The sequence below is a fragment of the Oncorhynchus kisutch genome, linkage group LG2 (assembly GCF_002021735.2).
Source record: "Oncorhynchus kisutch isolate 150728-3 linkage group LG2, Okis_V2, whole genome shotgun sequence".
NCBI lineage: Eukaryota > Metazoa > Chordata > Actinopteri > Salmoniformes > Salmonidae > Oncorhynchus > Oncorhynchus kisutch.
The window spans coordinates 12575652-12596741 of NC_034175.2; the positions used below are offsets into that span (position 1 = coordinate 12575652).

The 21090-nt window shown below is 43.0% G+C and overlaps 4 protein-coding genes across 4 annotated transcripts; 3 read left to right on the plus strand and 1 right to left on the minus strand.

Moving 5' to 3' along the window:
• Positions 1-734: 734 nt before the first annotated feature.
• LOC109901744 (transmembrane protein 158-like) lies at positions 735-3273 on the plus strand. The gene has a single exon (XM_020497713.2). It carries the CDS (start codon positions 1091-1093, stop codon positions 1784-1786), a length of 696 nt encoding a protein of 231 aa, XP_020353302.2. The 5' UTR covers positions 735-1090; the 3' UTR covers positions 1787-3273.
• An 8284-nt stretch (positions 3274-11557) lies between these two features.
• LOC109901110 (CUB domain-containing protein 1-like) lies at positions 11558-19393 on the plus strand. The gene is made up of 6 exons (XM_031786495.1): positions 11558-11573; positions 11739-11850; positions 12217-12617; positions 13662-13851; positions 14004-14170; positions 15570-19393. Exons 1-6 carry the CDS (start codon positions 11558-11560, stop codon positions 15608-15610), a joined length of 927 nt encoding a protein of 308 aa, XP_031642355.1. The 3' UTR covers positions 15611-19393.
• LOC109907674 (CUB domain-containing protein 1-like) lies at positions 16483-21087 on the plus strand. The gene is made up of 2 exons (XM_020505790.2): positions 16483-16583; positions 20451-21087. Exons 1-2 carry the CDS (start codon positions 16555-16557, stop codon positions 20719-20721), a joined length of 300 nt encoding a protein of 99 aa, XP_020361379.1. The 5' UTR covers positions 16483-16554; the 3' UTR covers positions 20722-21087.
• Positions 17206-19574, minus strand: LOC109907670 (zinc finger protein 394-like). Its single transcript, XM_020505778.2, has 2 exons — positions 19248-19574; positions 17206-18382 (listed from the first exon to the last, which is right to left on the minus strand). Exons 1-2 carry the CDS (start codon positions 19498-19500, stop codon positions 17484-17486), a joined length of 1152 nt encoding a protein of 383 aa, XP_020361367.1. The 5' UTR covers positions 19501-19574; the 3' UTR covers positions 17206-17483.
• Positions 21088-21090: the final 3 nt, after the last annotated feature.

The window sequence follows — 21090 nt, forward strand, 5'->3', positions numbered from 1 at the left end:
GGATGAGGTAGCGACAGGCCAGGAATCACTGATGGTGTGGCCGGGATTCAAAACAAACAACATTTTTTGTTTATTTGCAGATTTATACCCTATTATTTACTATAATATATGTTTATTGTTTTAAATATGGCTGAACAGTCTAGCATGGGAGCCTTCCTCTTCAGGACTTCTTAGCAAGGCCTTCTGATTTGAAGGGCTTCTTGGAGTAGGGCGAAGACAAGTTGGTCCTTGACGCTGATCTGGGACAGTTTAGCATTTTCCCCATTAATGGGGTTGGGGGAGGGGAAGCTGATCCTAGGTCTGTACCAATGGGAAATGTCACCCTGGAAGGGAATTCTCCCAGTCCATTGTCCAGCAGTGCTGAACTGTGGAGTTCATGGGTTGCTGTCCGGTTCAATGGTGCTGAATCTCGCATCCGCTTTAGCACCATTGAACGTATTACTCTTTTGACAAAGTCAAACATTTGAGGAGACATATTTTCCTGCATCACAATTCATATTAAGAGGCTTTGGGCATAGGGACTCAGTTGGCCAAATAGAAAGCAATAAGGGTGATATGTTTTGACACAATCATACATTACACAATAACTTATCCGTCCCAGGGTTGCAGATATCCTACAGGGAGCGAGGAAGAGGAGGGGGAATGCCTTGTGTTTGCGCACATCATCTTCCACCCACCCTGTCCTTGAAGCCGCGTCACGCATTAAGTAAAGAGAGGCGCGCATGTTCCCAGATAGGGCTACTCCTGCTTTCCTTCCTCACACACCTGAGAGAGCGATAGAGAGAGAGAGACTACCAGGGTCCTCGCAGCACACCACAGCCTATCTATTGCAAAGTAGTGCCCAGTAGCAGTTTGGCAAGAAGCCAGTTACTTTCTTAACCAAATCGAGGGAGGGGGCGCGCACGGTGCGTGTGACGGGCAACTGACGTTCCCAACGGTTCTCTCAGGCAACGGAAGATGCACACTATGGATGTTTGTGTAATCGCTGGAGACGGCAGTTTTCTGAATTTTTTTAACGACGGACACGCCTCGTCAGTTGCCTTGCGTCCCCACGGAACATCATGCGAGTAGGAGCAACGCACCCAATGCCATGCTGAGCAACTCCCCGACTTTTCTGCTGGCCCTAACCACGGTAGCTGGACTACTCCAGCGGTGCCACGGCTGGAGCGACGAGGACCTCCTGTTACCCCCCATCAACTCCACCAACAGATTCTTGGCCAACTTGGAGGTAGACGTGCACTACTCGAAGAGATCCGTGGAGGAGAGCGAAGCCTCCTCGTCAGACACTTCGTTACAGCCGTTGCCACAGTGCAACGTCAGCGTGCAGAGACTTTTCCCCACCTCGCTAGTGGCTCATTGGGACAGCAACTTCGGTTTCCAGTGCGATGTGTTTATATATACCGCCAATAACCATGGAAGGGCTTTTTTCTCTGCTGCTATCAACAGAGCCATCTCACCTGTTCTCATCGAACACCTCGGAGTCACCGGCGGCCAGCAGGAGTTTAGACTGTGTGTTGGATGTGGCATGTCACGATACCGGCGATTCGGCAAGTCAAAGGCTCAGCAGACGGGGGATCCCATCAATTTCTGCTGTGTTGACTTCAGCCTTGACGAACTAAATGGGGACAAAAGTTGGAGATTGAACCGTAAACCTATCGAGTCAACTCTTGTGGCTTGTTTCATGACTCTAGTGATAATAGTGTGGAGTGTTGCTGCCCTCATATGGCCGGTGCCTATTATTGCAGGATTTCTGCCCAACGGTATGGAACAGAGAAGGCCGAGATAAAGAATTCTGGAGATAAGCCCCCAAACCAAGAGGCAAAAAATACTGTAGAATACATATCTCAACGTTTTTTTCACATTCTACCCGTATGAAAGAATGTCCGTTTCCCAATTTTACCGTTTAGAATGAAAGAGTGCTTTTTGGTTTTGGTCTATTTCCTATTTATAGGCCTTCATGGTAAGAAGACCAATAGTTTTAAAGGTGGGCTGTGTTATTGTATTACATTGGCTGTAGAATAGGTGCATATGTAGAGTGTGTTAACAACATTTCACTGTAAACAGTGTTTGTATGGTTTTACATATTTCTGGGATTATTGCCTATAGGGAAGTGGTGTAGTGGTGCCTGGAGAATAGGTATACTCTTAATTTTGGGAAAAAATGTCCCAAACGGCCTGCCCGGCGAAGGAAAGGCGCTCTGTGTGAAAAATTCTATGCGAAACAGTGACATTCATTCTGTATTACCTAAAATGATAAATCCCATGTTGGTCTTTCACAGACAGGCCAACCCAAGCTGTACTGTGCAAGGAGGCTAATTGTAGGCATACTATTGAAACAGATAAATTAGGCTGTCAACTAAATCAGAAATTCAAAGGTTTCAGATGTATTTTTTCAGATTTTCACTCTCAAAATCACACTTTGTTTTATAGAAAAACAACACAATTGGATGTTCTAAGTCCATAAAAATGCTTAAACTACATCAGGAGACCACTTTTGAGGTCTGGGAAAAATCTAAGATAAAACCATTTTTGTGTAGTTCAAATCAAAGTTTATTTGTCACGTGCGCCGAATACAACAGGTGTAGACCTTACAGTGAAATGCTTACTCACAGGCTCTAACCAATAGTGCGAAAGAAAAAGGTGTGTGTGTGTGTGTAGGTAAGTAAAGAACTAAAACAACAGTAAAAAGACATTTGAAAATAAGAGTAGCAAGGCTATATACAGACACCTGTTAGTCAGGCTTATTGAGGTAGTATGTACATGTAGATATGGTTAAAGTGACTATGTATATATGATGAACAGAGAGTAGCAGTAGCATAAAAGAGGGGTTGGCTGGTGGTGGGACACAATGCAGATAGCCCAGTTAGTCAATGTCCGGGAGCACTGGTTGGTCGGGCCAATTGAGGTAGTATGTACATGAGTGTATAGTTAAAGTGACTATGCATATAAGATAAACAGAGAGTAGCAGCAGTGTAAAAGAGGGGTTACTCTTTAATTCAAGTGTGCAGGCACCTAGCACTATTGTTTTGTTAGTGGTGTTTGTGTAGCACATGAGATGGAGTTTGCAAGACAAATGGCCACTGGATTAATGCAAATAATCATGATATCATTCTGCCAGGTAGGCGTAGGCTACTTTGTAGCTAGTTAACATTTAATAGGTTTTTGGGAATGCCTTTCCATCTACCAGAAGACAGTTAGGCCTATCATTAGCATCGCTATAATTTCCCTGTTCCTTAATTGTTTGAAACCTGGACATTTTACTTCATATTATGAGGCATGTCTTACCATTGCATAGAAACATGGAGGTAATCATTTTATAAAGACTTCCTCATATGCGTTCTCCTGTTCTGCTGGTTTTCGTTCAACTTTATTTCTTTGTCTAGCAGCCAAATGCATTATCCTAGTCATATTAGCAACTGATGAAGGTTGTTGCATCTTTAGATCTCCCTCATATCTAATTTTCTTATGGATATTTCCATCTCCATCCATGAAACCTCTCACATATGCTTTTGCACATTTTAGAGTGGTGTTTTCTTGCTAATTGCATTTTGGAACATTCCCATGTAGGCCTACCGCCATGTGCCCATTGCTGCATCTAAAATGTGAAGAAATAATAGTTTATCAACATTTCAGCTAAACATTAAGAAATATACGCATGCCCACTGAAAAATAAGTGGGTATACGGTGTAAACCTGCGCATACCCTCCACTACACACACCACTGAGGCCTGTTATTTGTTGTGTTTATGTAGAGAGAAATTGCAGTTTTTCTCATGAACTTGAGTTAAAAAGTGTGTTGTAATACATGGTGGGTAGATGTTGTCAAGAATAAATGCATAAATGTCATAGGCCTACCTGAATTTATTTTGGATGTTGTATGAAATATTTTGACATATAGGCAACCTCTCTGATATGGTTTAATATTATTTATAATGTTAGATTTATCTATATAACACAATTAAAACTAAGCTGATAACATATTTGTATTTATTTGTATGAGAACATGAATTAATAAATAAATCAAAAGTATTTGTTTTATATAATACGGAGGTGAGGAGACCTATTTATTTTTAACTAACTGCTTAGTGACCGATTACGCAAATAGACCGGGTCGGTGAAATGTGCTATGGTCTGTAACTGAAAGAGAAACGACAATGCTCCATTCTCTGTTTGAGAGAGCTTCAGGGAATAGCAGCTGGGAATTTGCATTCATCTTTCAAATGTGAGTAGGCAATGAAAATATTTAGGTAAGCAAGTTGATGTGCTTATGTGTTTCTGAGTAACACACAATCTACTGTGCACAAACTGGTTGAATTTTTCAACATATGGTGACATGGAATGTACAGCTATTGTTTCAATTCAACCCAGGGTTCAACTAAAACTAGACCATACATATAGTCCTTGGGTTTCAAGCTTTGGTTGAGTTGAAATTAATCTTCAAGTTAATCATTGAAATGTTGGAATCATGTCTCCATCTCAACCAAAAATAATGGTTAAAGAACTAAATCAAACTAAACTTTATTTAAAGTGCATTTAAACTTTGATTAGATTAGGTCTTATTATTTAACTTAGATTTTTGTTTGAGATGGAGACATGAATCCAACATATAAGTGATAAATGTTTATACAAACTGGACATTGACTTGTGTTCGGTTGTCAACGCAACCAAATATCACCATTTGAAGGACATGTATCTTCTGCTTGGATAGTTCCATCGTGCCACTGGATAAGTCTGCCTTTAATTCCAGTTTGTCTACAAATGTATCATGTATATGTTGGATTCAAATCGTCATCTCAACCAAGAGAAGTTAAAGAACAACACAAAATCAAATCAAACATTAAATGCACTTTAAATAAAGTTTTATTTGATTTAGTCCTATTCTTTAACTTTGATTATTGGTTGAGGTGGAGACGTGAATCCAACATATCAATTATTAATTTGTAGACCAACTGTAATTAACACCAGACTGTCAGGGGCACAAAATATAAATCTCCTTCAAATAGTGATGTTTGGTTGCATTGACAACAAAATACAATTCAATATCACTTTTGCGATACAGTAAATAGCCTATTAACTTGTCTACAAATTAACAAATTGTTTGTTGGATTCACGTCTCCAACTAAACCAAAATGAAACGTTAAAGAATAAGATTAAGCCATTGGCTCAGATGAAACTATCAAAGCATTCGATATCCTTTAAATGTTGATATTTGGTTGCGTTGTCAACCAAACACAATTCAATATTACTTTTGTATTAGAGTAAATAGCCTAAAAGTAAGTATATCTTACAAACTAATGTAATTCAACCTTAAAATGAGTAACACATCCATGGTCACAACGTGAGGTCAGCCTTGTCACGCTTGTCGAAATCGTGGAAATGACCGGACCAAGGTGCAGCGTGGTGAGCGTACATTTTTCTTTATTATAAATGTCGCCAACAAAACAACAAACAACAAACACGAACGTGAAGCTTACTAGGGCTATACAGGCCACTAATAAAGACAACTACCCACAAAATACAAAACGCTGCCTAAGTATGATTTCCAATCAGAGACAACGATACCCGGCCAAAACATAGAAACACAGAACATAGAGTTTCCCACCCGAGTCACACCCTGACCAACCAAACATAGAGAATAAAAATATATCTATGGTCAGGGTGTGGCAAGCCTACTGTAACTATCAAATCAAATCAAATTTATTTGTCACATACACATGGTTAGCAGATGTTAATGCGAGTGTAGCGAAATGCTTGTGCTTCTAGTTCCGACAATGCAGTAATAACCAACTATAAATGTCTTCTTATGTAATCATAGAAAGCGTGCATGTTCAAGATAGCATGCAAAGGTTGCAGGTCTGTGGAGATCTTCACAATTGCTATAATAATCTGTGCAGATTCTCGAAAAGCATTGATCATTTGCACTATGTACTTTCATGTAATCTCAACTGCAATACAGGTCATTTGGTTGTGCTATGAGATTAAGCATTTAAATGTGCTTTTAAAACGTTGAAAGTGCAGTGATCACACATTTAGATGACAACTAAATAAAAAATCTGACATTTTGTTTCATTGGAATTTGGTTGTGCTTATAAAATGGTTGAAAGCACAGTGATACATTGGGAATTCAAACAAATTATGGCTGTCATTTTGAGTGGGTCAACATCTCAAACAAATATTACCCACATTTCCACATTGAAATGACAATGGTGTGCCCAGTGGGAAGCGTCCTTGTGTTAAATTATGTTTGTGAAAGGAGAGAAGAATCTCTCTCAACAAGCTCCTTGCACCCCCTTTTGTTGATCCTTCTTGCTGCTCCTGTTCACAGTCATTATCCCCGTCATCGCTTATACTCGCAGGGAACACTCCTGCATCTCAGGCCCTCACCACCATCTAACACTCTGGTGAATTCACGGATGGTCAATCACATTGTTTGTTCAATCTTTTTTCTTTCACTGTCAGTCCCAATCCCCAGAACTGTAGCTATTGCGTTGTCTAGGTGTGTGAGGTGAATTCAGCACATGGCTCTAATGCGTAGATGGTATGTGTGCTATATTTTCCATGTGTGCTTGGGTGTTACAGAAAAATGGCTTCTGCTCTGCTGTATAATCTAAAATTAGGTTAAAAGGCATTATTGAGTTATTACGTAATAACAAGTCATTGATTTCGACTTTTGAGCACCAAGTAGTCTAATGATGATCACCCTATTTTCAGTTAACTTTAACTTGTTTGGTAAAGAAAAACAACAGTTCATAGTATGGCCAAATGATATGTGCCATTGGTCCAGTGAAGCTTGTGGCCGAGGTCTAAAAGGCAAGATTTGACTAAATACCTATAAGACCCCGGTCTGTTAATTTTGAATTAAAGCTTATTTTCCTAGAAACGTTTTAAAAAACGTCACCGAGTTCAAATATGTTGCAATTCTTCAAGCAACAACTGACCTGTCAAAATGACTTCGAAGAGGAACGCCTTACCCGAGAAGTGATGTCACACAGCAGGACATAAAATGTAGACGTAACCCATTTTACTCAAAGCGAAAGAACTACACGGAGGTCCAAGGCCATAAAGTCGAGCCCATTTTAGTTCCGTTAGCTTATCGTTTGAGATACCGACGCTGAAAATAAAGGTATGACTTTATCAACGGTCGGCTGTGCTCTGCAGCTTTTGGGGATCGCGTCCGCCGTTTTCGTTCTATCAGGTAAGTCACTGCTTAGCCCTTGATCATGACTCTCAGTTCCATTACATTACACATAATAGGGGAGTTTTATTAATCAAGAGACGCGATGCTCCATCTGAACATTAATAAGCGTCGCTTGCGGTACGGTTTTGGCTTTGAGAATGATGATCGCATGCAATGATGACGGAAAAAATGACTAGGTATCCCCCCTTACCCCGTCACTGTCCATTCCTTGTTTTTAAAGGATGATAGAAGTGCTACACCTGGTGGAGAGAGATTGTAAGACAGAAATAGTTGCTTTATGCATGCTGTACGTTATGACATGACATGTCAATAGATAATGGAGGGTCAGTTTATTCAACTTTTCTCAAATACTATAGAGCCATTACCATGTCGAATAGAAACCTAGTTCACACCCCCGATTTTGACGTCAACACAGTCGCTACTGTCCCATTAGTTTTCTTTGTAGCCTCATTTGAATGTTGCGGTTGCGCACATTTGTACGGAATGGGGTGAGTTTACATTAACTAACTTCTCTGAACACCTGTGTGTAGATGGAAGACAGATGCCACAAACATGTTGTCTTTGAAAAAAACTGTCTGCTGCAACAGTGTTTAAACCAATGAAAACTGTGTACAGTACATTAATCGTATTTTGCATTTGTGAAATTATTTTAATGTGATGTGAAATTAGAGGGATTTATGTTTCTAGAACCGTACCGTAATTGAGATTCGAATCACGTTTAGATGGAGTATTTGGCTGTTTTTGCTTCCAGAGCCAATTCACCCATTAAACAGAACATGTAAGGTTCTTGGGCTAGTCACTGCTGAGTGTCAGGAAACAGAATGATCATTTTGTCACGACTTCCACCGACGGTGGCGCCTCTCTCTGTTCGGGCGGCGCTCGGCGGTTGTCTTCGCCGGCCTACTAGCTGCCACCGATCCATTTTTCCTTTTCGTTTGTGTCTGTCTGTTTTTGTTATTACATGTGTCTGATTAGTTAATTTCGGTGGGTTTATTAACCTCCACTGCCTGCTAGTCTTTGTGCAGGATTATTTTGCTGTGTTTGCTCTGTTAGGGGTGCATGTTTGCGCCACAGGGTTTTTTCCCTCACAGTCGTTGTACCGTTGGTACTGTATTAGGAGTAGAGGTTTCTCCTCCGTGTGTTTCGTGATTTTCCCCGCCTGTTGTTGGTGGGTTGGGACTTATAATAAACGACTGTGCCAACTGGAATTCCTTGCTCTCCTGCTCCTGACTCCTGCACCTACTTCTTCTTAGGAGGCACCTAACACATTTTAAGATTTTGGTAATTTGGTAATAGTTTTAAACATTTAGAAGTGAACCCTAATACATTTGTGATTATTTTGATTCTGTAAAAAACAACAACTGAAGAATAGGGAAATTATTTGAATTCCTTTATATTTCATGACTAGGTCATTGCAATTGTCCCTTTACTATAAAGAATGAAATGTAGATATGTATACGATGATATGTTCTATGAAATGTTGCCCATGATAACACTAACAGTATTATGAAGTCGCAGGGATATTCTAGAATTGGAAGAGGATGTATTCTATAGGTAGACTATGCATGTCAGGATAGCTAGGAGTGGTGGGTGTGGAGTCAGGCGCAGAGAGCAAAGTTCCAAAGGAGAATGTTTATTCCAAATATGGGTCAAGCCAAAAACAACAGGCACACATGACCACAAAAACAGGACCAAAAACAAACCGTAAGCAATAAAACACGAACCTCCACTGACAGCAAAATAAACAAGCCCGCACAAAAGCAGGCGGGCCCTGAAGGCTTAAATAGCCCGGAATAAACGGTTAACAAGAAACAGCTGAAAACAATCAAGACAAAACCAACAGAAAAAGGAAAAATAATCTGTGGCAGCTAGTAGACCGGTGACGAAGACCGCTGACGCGCCGCTCCCGCAGCGCGCTGACACCGGCCTCGAGGGCGACCCGGAGGGCGAGGTGCAGGGCGATCTGGATGGAGGCGGTGGAAATCCCTCAGCAGTGATGGATCCAAGATGTCCTCCACCGGTACCCAGCACCTCTCCTCCGGTCCGTACCCCTTCCAATCCACGAGGTACTGCAGGCCCCTCACCCGGTGTCTAGAGTCCAGAATGGAACGTACCGTGTACGCCGGGGGCCCCTTGATGTCCAGAGGGGACGGAGGGACCTCCAGTACCTCACCTTCCTGCAGGGGACCAGCTACCACCGGCCTGAGGAGAGACACATGAAACGAGGAGTTAATGCAATAGTAAGAAGGGAGCTGTAACCTATAACATACCTTGTTTATTCTCCTCAGGACTTTAAATGGCCCCACACACTGCGGCCCCAGCTTTCGGCAGGGCAGGCGGAGGGCCAGGTTTCGGGTCGAAGCCAGACCCTGTCCCCCGGTGCGAACATGGGGCCTCACTGCGGTGGCGGTCAGCGCTCACATTCTGCCGCCCACCAGCCAGTTTGAGAGATTCCTGGTCGGCTCTCCAGGTCTCCTTTGAGCGCTGCACCCACTCCTACACCGCAGGAGCCTCGGTCTGGCTCTGATGCCACGGTGCCAGGACCGGCTGGTAGCCCAACATGCACTGGAAAGGCGGCATGTTCGTGGAGGAGTGGCGGAGTGAGTTTTGAGCCAACTCCGGCCATGGGACGTACCTCGCCCATTCTGGCAATATGACCGCAGAAACCTACCAACATCATAGTTCACTCTCTCCACCTGCCCATTGGGTGAAAACCTGAGGTCAGGCTGATTGAGACCCCCAGACGCTCCATGAACGCCCTCCAAACTAGGGACGTGAACCGGACCCCGATCAGAAACGATGTCCTCAGGCACCCCGTAGTGCCGGAAGACGTGGGTAAACAGGGCCTCCGCAGTCTGCAGGGCCGTAGGGAGACTGGGCAACGGGAGGAGACGGAAGGACTTCGAAAACCGATCCACAATGACCAGGATCGCCGTCCCTTGAGACAGGGGAAGGTCGGTGAGAAAATCTACCGACAGATGTGACCAAGGCCGTTGTGGAACGGGGAGGGGCTGTAACTTCCCTCTAGGCAGGTGTCTAGGAGCCTTACTCTGAGCACACACCGAACAGGAGGAAACATAAAACCTCACGCCCCTCGCTAAAGTGGGCCACCAGTACTTCCCCCTAAGACCCTGCACTGTCCTCCTAATTCCCGGATGACCCAAAGAGGGTAGAGTATGGGCCCACCGGATCAGTTTGTCGCGAACACCAAGTGGCACGTACCTACGTCCCATTGGACACTGTGGGGGCGCAGGTTCCAATCATGACGCCCGCTCGATGTCCGCGTCCACCTCCCATACCACCGGTGCCACCAGACAGGAATCCGGGATTATGGGAGTAGAATTAATGGACCGCTCCTCGGTGTCATAGAGATGGGACAGTGCGTCGGCCTTAGTGTTAAGGGAACCCAGTCTATAGGAGATTAACCTAAATCTGGTGAAAAACATGGCCCACCTTGCCTGACGAGGATTCAGCCTCCTCGCTGCCCGGATGTACTCCAGATTACGGTGGTCAGTCCAGATGAGAAAAGGGTGTTTAGCCCCACTATCGTATCCTAGCAGCACATCCCTTTGTTCTTTTTTTCTACAATCTGTAGGAGCAGTTTGGTTTGTAATGATATAGCTAGGTAGGCAGAATAATTTTTAGTCAAGCACCCAGAAGTTGTGGTTTACACATCTTATCCCAGTGTCAACAGTGCCAGCTGGACTGTAATAGCTGTACATGTAACAGCGAGGGACAAATAGGGCTTCTGTCACGCCCTGACCTTAGAGATCCTTATTATTCTCTATGTTTGGTTAGGTCAGGGTGTGACTCGGGTGGGAAAGTCTATGTTTTCTATTTCTTTGTTTTTGGCCGTGTGTGTGTGTGTGGTTCCCAATCAGAGGCAGCTGTCTATCGTTGTCTCTGATTGGGGATCATATATGAGTTGTCATTTTCCTTTTGGGTTTTGTGTGATCTTGTTTTCTGTTTAGTGATTTTTGCCTGACAGAAATGTTTGCTTACGTTTTCACGTTTGTTATTTTGTTTGAGTGTTTTTTGAATATTAAAATCATGAACATTTTCCACACTGCATCTTGGTCCACTCTTCATTCAACAAACGAGAGTCGTTACAGCTTCCCAGTAACATCTCCATTGTATTTTCTGACACTTCATCAACATATCATTGTCCCTCAGCATTTGCTGTCCTCAAAGTGACTTTACTGGAAGGGACGTCATCTTCGGAGTTGCTCTCTCCAAACTACCCGAATAGTTTCCCTGACGATGACCTGATGGAGTGAAAGTTTGTGGTCCCTCCCAAACACAACACTACGGTTGTCTTCCTGGGTCAGACCCAGCCGCAGTGCCTGAAGAAGGAGCCGGCCATGGAGTATCACCATGGTAACGGTGGTTCGCAGTGGTGAAGAAGGGACTCCTAACGCCGGGACTCCTTCTCCCTGATCCTAAGGAACTGTGAGATGAACAGGATCGGAGAAGGCTCCACTGGTCGGAGGCTTTCTCTCCATATTGAGAAGACCAACCCCCATGTCTGACCGTGAGCTGAAGCTGAACTCTGTCATCCAGGAGAAAATCTATGTTCCCTCAGGGAAAATCTCTCAGTTGTCCTTCCAGGACTGCCCAAGTCAGGAGCTGCTACTGACCGCCATCAGAATCATAGGTAACTAAGGCCTAACTAGTAACCCTGCTCTGCTCTAAGTTATATAACCATAAGCATTATTATTAACACTATGCTGCTCAGCCAGTCACTAACTTCTCATTGTGTTGGTCTGGCTTGACGTCGTAGAAGAATAACATGATATACTGTTCAACATGTGTGTGAGTGTGGCCATAAGCCCTAACTAAACAATTACTGCAATTCAATGCTACATTTTTGGCTTCCCTTACACTTGAAACAATATCTGGAGTGTGACAATTAGGATGAACAAATACTTTGTCCTTCTTTAGATCCTAAGGCACCACAAACTCATTGTATATATTCAACTTTATTTTGGTTTGTATCCTTTAACCCTTCTCCATTTCTCAGAGTGCCGTCAGTGGAGGGACTGCCCAGCAGCAGCAGCCCCTGTCCCTCTGACGGTGCCCGTCCTGGAGAGGTGTCTTCCCGCCCCCCTGGGCAGTGTCATCTGGATCCTCCGTCCCCCTCAGCATGGCACGGTAGAGCTCCTGCCCACTACTGGCAACCTCAGGCAGTCCCTGCCAGAACAACCCTGCCAGAACAACCCTGCAACGGCTCTGTCACTCTCACCGTGGCCGAGGACGATGACGGCACCACCGTGGGTCAGTTCTGCCCTCAGGGAGCCATAAACAAAGTCCAGGTCCACACCAACGTGTCCATCACAGCTTCAGCCTCGACAATTGGAGGGAAAGAGAGGTGGCCATTCTCTCACCCTTTACTCAACATCTCCTTCACCAGGGAGATTGCAGGTAACATGTTTTAATTAAAGGTGTAACTGTGCTGTTATTGTGAAGTGGAAACGCCTAGGAGCAACAACAGCTCAGTGGTAGGCCACACAAGCTCACAGAACGGAACCCCAGAGTGCCGAAGCACGTAAAAATCGACTGTCCTCGGTTGCAACACTCACTAACAAGTTCCATACTGCCTCTGGAAGCAATGTCAGCACAATAACTGTTCGTCGGGAGCTTCATGAAATGGGTTTCCATGGCCGAGCAGTTGCACAATGCAAGATCACCATACACAATGCCGAGCATCGGATGGAATGGTGTAAAGCTCACTGTCATTGGACTCTGGAGCAGTGGAAAGGCATCCTCTGGAGTGATGAATTATCCTTCATCTGGCAGTCCGACGGAAGAATCTGGGTTTGGCGGATGCCAGGAGAATGCTACCTGCCCGAATGCATAGTGCCAACTGTAAAGTTTAATGGATGTGGAATAATAGTCTGGGGCTGTTTTTCATGGTTCGGGCTAGGCCCCTTAGTTCCAGTGAATGGAAGTCTTAACACCACAGCGTACAATGACATTCTAGATGACACTGTGCTTCCAACTTTGTGGCAATGTTTCAGCATGACAATGCCCCGTGCAGAAAGCGAGGTCCATACAGAAATGGTTTGTCGAGATTCGCGTGGAAGAACCTGACAGGCCTGCACAGAACCCTGACCTTAACTCCATCAAACACGTTTGGGATGAATTTGAATGCCGACTGCGAGCCAGGTCTAATCACCCAACATCAGTGCCCGACTTCACTAATAATCTTGTGGCTGAATGGAAGCAAGTCCCTGCAGCAATGTTCCAACATCTAGTGGAAAGCCTTCCCAGAAGAGTGGAGGCTGATATATCAGCAAGGGGGGGGGACCAACTCCAAATTAATGCCCAGGATTTTGGAATGAGATGTTCAGTGAGTGGGTGTCCACATATACTTTTGGCTATAAAGTTACATCTTTAATAAATTGTTTTATATAAAAGTAGCACTGTAACTGCAAATATGTTATTCTCCCCCTGGTGTACACACAGAGAGATACATTGTCACGGTATGCCCAAAGCAAGGAGTACCAACTCTCCTGGCCACCCCTAGTTGGCATGTGGGAATGAAGTCCTACTCCACTGTGTCCTGGATCGTCGATGTCCCCTCTAAGCTGGAAGCCCACCTCATGTTCGACAACATCAGCCAGCCCAAGTGCAGCAACCGCCACACGTGCATCAGGTACAACCAGAAGAGGATGGGTTTTTTCATTCTAGGGAGTTTTTCTTGGCCACTGTGGTCCTGCTTCTTCCTTGCTTGGTCTTGGGGTCCAGGCCAGATTACTGTAAAGCACTTTATGATGTGCTGTAAAGAAATGAATGTGATTTGATCAGGGTGCAGATCCTGGGCTCCCTGGAGGAGATGTACAGCCGGCGGGAGGACGAGGAGGCAGGCAGGAAGATCACTGTCTCAGAGAGCTTCTACCTCAACATGTCCAACTGTATGCCTGAGAGAGGAGACTTCATCGTGCTCACACAGATCACACTGCACAAGGATAAGAGTGAGTGACCGACCGTGTGGAGCAGTCATCATGATAAGCAGTGTTGTTCTATCTCCTCTCACTCCCTTCTTCCTCTGGCCCTCTCCATAGGTTGTTTGTTTAAAGTGAATTTGAAATTGCAGTGAAAATCTAACGCTCAATGTTTCTCAGCATTTCTCTGATATTTTGTTCATTCTGGTCTTACTACACTGACTATACCAAAAATTAGGAACACCTTTCTAATATTGAGTTGCACCCCTCCATTTTCCCCTCAGAACAAACTGAATTCATTGGAGCTTGGACTCGCTCAGTAGGTAGGATTATGCAGCTGCCTGTGGTGGCAGATTGACGAGGGTGGCATTTTATGAGCTAAACTGACCAAACAATGACATTTTTTCTCAACCAGTGGCATATGGGATTTTTAGGTGAGCGTTGATGCCGCCCTGTGATAAGCAGTGCCCACTTTGCTTGTCCATTCCCAGTGAGTTTGTCCAGGGTTCTGTTGGGAGACACATCGCTATGGCTCTGTATCATCATTCCGTCCAAAACATTATCGGACATGAGTCATGTAGCAGATATAGGATATGGTAGAACGAGTATGTGGCCTTTTCTGTAGCCTACAGACTGGAGAGAAAATGTATGATAATGTAATGTGACAGACACTTTCTTTACATCATGCAGGTTTCTCCCATCAAATAGCCTAACCTAAATGGCGCTCAATCAACAACAAAAATGCGCTTTAATGTTAACAACATATCCTAAAAATAGGACAGGTCAAAGTTAAATGGACAATATGAAATGGACAATCACAACTGTTGTCCAGGAGTTTCAACCCATTGCTGTGATCAGTGGTTTCTAGTTTGTATCCCTCCATTTTTGACAAGCTGATCATAGCGGAAAAAGTACTTTCGATTTTCACGCTAATAATCAGATCTTAAATAGCCAAATTGATTAGTCACAGGAATCCGTTCTAATAAAGCCAATGCAACGGCCTGTTTTACAAACAGTGGGCCTAGTACATGGATGGGAATTCATCAAATTCCATTGGGGGCCACATGGTAGGCTACACCCCAGTAAGCACGAGCCGCCATCTTTTGGAAGTCTTTTTTTTGGTCCTGTCATCATTTTTTGTGTTTTACAAACGGTAGGCTTACCAAATAGATGGGCATTCATATAATTAAATTTCAGGCAACACTGTAGGCTACACCTCAGTGAGCTTGGAAGCACGGACCAATGCCTTTTGGGTGACCTTTTTTGGTGCAGGCTTTTAAACTTATTTTTTTCACTTACTGGGAGTATTCTAGTTTTGTGGTAGCAACATTTTTGGGTCTTGCCTAGGGTGTGGTGGAATTATTCTAATCAAATGAGAGACTTTTAGATTTCTTCAAAACAATTGAACTTTATTATTTAATTAGTGCAGTAATGGAGTTGGTCAGTAACCACCCTGGAGGTGATCCCTGAGAACTCAACCAGCGGGACTAAGCCACAGCATTTTATAGCAAAGTCCAACCTCCTGGATGTTCATGACAAATCACAGATGAGAGAATTTATACAAAGGTACATTGTGCTCTCATGCAACAGACATCACAATTACATCGCAACAGGTTTCTGTCTCAAGGTCGTTTACTGCTTGTTTATACAGAAATAGTCATGTAACATAGACACGAGGTCATTCGCTCAAATGATTTAAGTTCAGTGTTCATCTGCATATGGGAGAGAAAAAGGAGATTGGGTCTCGCTGGCACCGACATACAGGCACACAGACACTAATCATGGAATGGAATGTCTTATTACCAAGCCATCGTAAATCTGTCAGCGTTAAAATCTCAGCGGCTCTTCTAAGAACACTATTCTGTTGCCTATTAGATATAACAGTCTGAATGTACTAATATAGGGATACATTCTAATATTAAAGTGATGTGATTAACATGTTGTAATTCTGCGGCAGAACGGCAAGGACCGGCCCTGGTTGAGTCAAGTTGGCTGGATGTCCTTTGGGTGGTGGACCATTCTTGACAAACAGGGGAAATTGTTGAGCGTGAAAACCCCAAGCAGCGTTGCAGTTCTTGACACAAACCAATATGCCTGGCACCTACTACCATACCCTGTTCCTGCCCAAGGCTTAAAAATCCTTCTTTAACCTGTCTTGTCCCCTTCATCTATACTGATTGAAGTGGATTTAACAAGTGACATCAATAAGGGATCATAGCTGTCACCTGGATTCTTCTGGTTTGTCTGTCATGGAGTGTTCCTAATGTTTTCTATAATAAGCGTTATCAGCCTCCAGATTTGAAACATTATTATGTTAGTGAGTGGGTTGATAATGGTATGTCAGTGAATACTGACCTGTGTGTGTGTGTTCCTAAGACCTGCTTCTGAGTGTGGTGGCAGCTCTGCTGGTTCTCATGGTGGTTGTGGTTTGTGTGGTGATCAAGTAAGTAACCTTTTCTCTAGCCCTTCATGATAAATGTTGGAATGGTTTCTCAGACAGATTCATCCCCAAGAAGAAAAAGTAGCAGGAGCAACACCTATTTGTGGTTATAATCTTTCCTTTTAAAATAGAGCTTAATATCCATTGAAAGTGCTTTTTAGTCCAGGATTAGGCTTAATCTCTGTCTGAGAAACCAGCCTTTTGAGTACATATGGTAACTATGCATAAGAAAGGTACACTCTCCATTCCCAACTGTATTTAATTTTAATTAATTAATTTATTTTGCTCCTTTGCACCCCATTATTTTTTTATTTCTACTTTGCACATTCTTCCATTGCAAAACTACCATTCCAGTATTTTACTTGCTATATTGTATTTACTTTGCCATCTTGGCCTTTTTTGCCTTTACCTCCCTTCTCACCTCATTTGCTCACATTGTATATAGACTTGTTTATACTGCATTATTGACTGTATGTTTGTTTTTACTCCATGTGTAACTCTGTGTCGTTTTATCTGTCGAACTGCTTTGCTTTATCTTGGCCAGGTCGCAATTGTAAATGAGAACTTGTTCTCAACTTGCCTACCTGGTTAAATAAAGGTAAAATAAAAAATAAAAAAAATAAAATAAAATAAAAGTAGTTTATTTGATATTTAAAAAAAATACATTTCAGGATACACAGACTGCATTGGGCCTCACTCAGGCTTCCTTTACTAGGATATGGAACTGCAACATTTTACCAGTCACTTCTTTAGCAAAAACTGCTGTAGTGTTTGATCACGACAATATAGGCTACTCCTCCCTCACATTGTTTTTACAATTTCAAAATAAAAAAAGACTGCTTGTAGAGGCTCAGGCTGCAGGTCATAGGCCCAGGTCGGGCGGTCTTCAATTTTCAACCCTGATCAAGAGTCCTGGTGTGAATCCTCATATGCAATGTCAGACCCTGGCGAGTATCGAAAACGTTCTTTACACCCAAGACAGCGATACAGTTTGTGATTGCTCATATGCTCTTCCAGCAAAACCTCCTCATCCTCTGTGAAGCATATACCACAGATGTAACAAGAAAGTGATCCTGTACTTGCAACATGAAAATGTAGATGTTCTTTCAAACGTTCTACAGACTCAAAGGTTCTTCCGCAGATACCACACCGAGATAGCTGTCTATGTCTATGGGCATGAATCACTAGAGACGTCATGGTGATAAAAGGTTTTGCACATATTCTACAATGACGAACAGCATTACCGGGGATAGGGGATTTCAAATGGGACAACTCTGTGGATTCTCTGACTTTAGTACAGAATCTTGGTCCAACTTCTGTCTGTGTTCTCTTTGACTTGAGTGGAGGTCCTTCACTCTCTATCCAATCAACACTATCACCACTCTCAATCTGAGTTTCAGACCAGTCTGAATTGACTGCAAATGGGGGCTGAGAGTCACTGTTACTGACATTTTCTGTTTTAATCTGTTCAATTTGCATTGTGGTGCTGGGTAGCTCATCCCTGTCTGTGTTTTCTTCACGTTGGGTTAAAACTTGGTAAAGATGTGAGGAATGACTTGGGTTCTGATTACAGTCACCTTTTACTCTGGCAGTAGATATGAAGGCTTCTGTATCAGCAGAATCATCAGTATCATCAGTATCATAATCCATCGCTTGAAGCTGCTCTTGTCCCTGACTGATGACCCATAGCTCCTCCTGTTCCACTTTAATCTGAGAAGGTTCCTCCTGCCCCAGACCAGGACTACAATCCTGCTGCTCAGGAGAAACCTCTTCAGAGATGGAGAGAGTGAGCTGCTGGAGGTCTGTGGGGAAAAAGATATATTTAGCTAGTACATTCTAATGCTGAGATGCTGGTTTACAAGAAATGTGTTCTAGCCAGATGTAACTTTTGTGTTGGAAACTGGAAGTTTCGGTACAGTTGTATAACTGCCTACAGATCATTTGTTAGTTCGACATAGTGTGATATTTTTGTGTAGGTAAAATAAGTGATGCGAGAAAAGGCGATGCAAACGCTTTTATGCGCAAATATTGATATAATAAACATCACATCTAAGTAAAGTTGGAGTCATGAGATGATATGGTGTATGGTCGTCTGACTCGTGAAACCATGCAGTTTATTAGGCAACAGATTAAATAAATTAGGAATTTCACAGGGTGTTGAATAATATCGAGGATCTTATTCTGATGACGGATGCTTGACAAATAGAAATATTCTCGCTATTTTCCATAATAATCTCATGTAGACTAGTTTACCCGCACCGCCTGTAGTGTAGGCCATATATGAGCTGTTTGGCTAGAACACACGTGCCAAGACCAAAGTAGACACATTTGCTATTTAACAGGACAATGTTTGTGACGAAACTATTGGTAGAGTTGAAAAAGTGATGGAAACATATAGAACATTTGATTTGTATTCGGTACATGAAACCTTAAATGAAAAAGTACACTGTGTGCACTACGTCGTCACACACTCCGTTTGGTGGAAACACTACTGGTGGGGAAAATTCGAATTTTCTTCATTCTGATTTTTGAATGAAAAACGCATGAAAATCTGTCTCAAATTTGATGAAATTTTTGCTAGTGATGACTCAAATTTAAATGCTCAACATGCATTAGGTATCTGTATAAAACGATGGTTGTTACGGGCTTAGCTAATAAGTAACACACCTTCTAGTCTCTGTAACTTTACTTCTGGTTTAAGAACGACATCCAGCAGCCTCTGTAGCCGGGCGTTCACTTCTTCCGAACGGGACATTTTTTCCTGGTACTCTGCTATCGTTCGGTCTTTCTCCTCTTTTGAACGGCATAATTCTTGCTGGTACTCTGCTATCGTTGTTTCAACTGCCCCGAATATCTCGTCGACAGCCGCTTTTAATCGCCTGTTAAGCAACATTCTCAATGATTTTATGTTAGGCAACATTTTTGTTTGTTATCTAGCTGAGTAGCTGCTAGCAAGTGTTGTTTTTCCTGTTCCACGCGCTCTTTTTCGAAACACATTTTTACACTATCACCACCTGCTGGAGTGGAGTGTGACGGTGGAGTGTTGTGGAGATAATTTATTTTATTTAACTAGGCTATTTGTATTTTACTTGTACCGTAGCTAGTCTATATTCTATAGCTACACTCCTAGGTATTTTCAATTACAAAAAAATGGTAATAAGGGATTACTTGTATGTATGACATTGTTGTCATGATAAGTGAACATGTACATTTTTTTTATTTGATTTATTTCACCTTTATTTCACCTTTATTTAACCAGGTAGGCCAGTTGAGAAAAAGTTCTCATTTACAACTGCGACCTGGCCGAGGTAAAGCAAAGCAGTGCGACACAAACAACAACACAGAGTTACACATGGAATAAACAAACATACAGTCAATAACACAATAGAAAAGTCTATATACAATGTGTGCAAATGAGGTAAGATAAGGGAGGTAAGGCAACAAATAGGCCATAGTGGTGTAATAATGACAATTTAGCAATTAAACACTGGAGTGATAGATGTGCAGAAGATGACTGTGCACGTAGAGAAACTGGGGTGCAAGGGAGCAAAACAAATAAATAACAGTATGGGGATGAGGGAGTTGGATGGGTTATTTACAGATAGGCTATGTGCAGTGATCTGTGAGCTGCTCTGACAGCTGGTGCTTAAAGTTAGAGAGGGAGATATGAGTCTCTAGCTTCAGTGATTTTTGCAATTAGTTCCAGTCATTGACAGCAGAGAACTGGAAGGAAAGGCGGTCAAAGTAGGAATTGGACTTTATATCATTATGGGACTTAATAAGTGTGACTATTTAAGACAACATAATTTTCTCTCTTTACAGTAGCCTACTTTGCATGTGATGTGTTTTGATCTCCCTCCTGTTGAGTAGGAAGAAGAAGAGACAGTTGTCTCACCAAGTGTCCATCTACAACCCCAACGGGACCAGCTTCCTGCCAGATCACAACAGGAGGTTCCCCAAATCACGAAAAGAGAACGAGTCCCACATCTATGCCTCGATCGAGGACACGCTTGTATACAGCCATCTCCTGCGAGACGAGGCAGAGATGGGTGTCTATGGAGACCAGGCTGTGGATGTGTACCAGAGCTTTACTGGGCCTACAGAGACAGAGCCCCTCTCTCTGGGGACAGTCCAGAGGTGAGCATCTACCAGCCTTTTGTGCCCCCATCCCATATTGCCCCACCCGTCCCCAATGGACCCTTAAGTCAAGCCCAGTTGCCTATGGTGGACAACGAGCTGTATGGCTCCAGAAGCAATGGTGACACACATGCACAGTCTCAACCTAACAATATGAACACAGAGCAGGCTCCAACGGTAGAGCCAGAGTTTCATGACTGAAAGGGAGAGAACTGTAGGTTGGGGGTATATGCCAAGCACAGTACCATAGCCCTTCTATTCATATTTTATCAAGTTTCCTGGCATGTACAGTACCAGTCAAAAGTTTGAACACATCAAGGCTTTTTCTTTATTTTTGCTATTTTCTGCATTGTAGAATAATAGTGAAGACATC

What these genes read in the sequence shown, in the direction of transcription:
- LOC109901744 (XM_020497713.2), top strand. Translation starts at nt 1,091, where the DNA reads ATGCTGAGCAACTCCCCGACTTTTCTGCTGGCCCTAACCACGGTAGCT.
- LOC109907670 (XM_020505778.2), bottom strand. Translation starts at nt 19,500, where the DNA reads ATGTTGCCTAACATAAAATCATTGAGAATGTTGCTTAACAGGCGATTA. An exon ending in AAAGTTACAGAGACTAGAAG is followed by an intron (nt 18,383 to 19,247) that starts GTGTGTTACTTA and finishes TTTTCCCCACAG; the next exon opens with ACCTCCAGCAGCTCACTCTC.
- LOC109901110 (XM_031786495.1), top strand. An exon ending in CTTCACCAGGGAGATTGCAG is followed by an intron (nt 12,618 to 13,661) that starts GTAACATGTTTT and finishes GTGTACACACAG; the next exon opens with AGAGATACATTGTCACGGTA. An exon ending in AACCGCCACACGTGCATCAG is followed by an intron (nt 13,852 to 14,003) that starts GTACAACCAGAA and finishes TGATTTGATCAG; the next exon opens with GGTGCAGATCCTGGGCTCCC.
- LOC109907674 (XM_020505790.2), top strand. Translation starts at nt 16,555, where the DNA reads ATGGTGGTTGTGGTTTGTGTGGTGATCAA. An exon ending in GTGGTTTGTGTGGTGATCAA is followed by an intron (nt 16,584 to 20,450) that starts GTAAGTAACCTT and finishes CCTGTTGAGTAG; the next exon opens with GAAGAAGAAGAGACAGTTGT.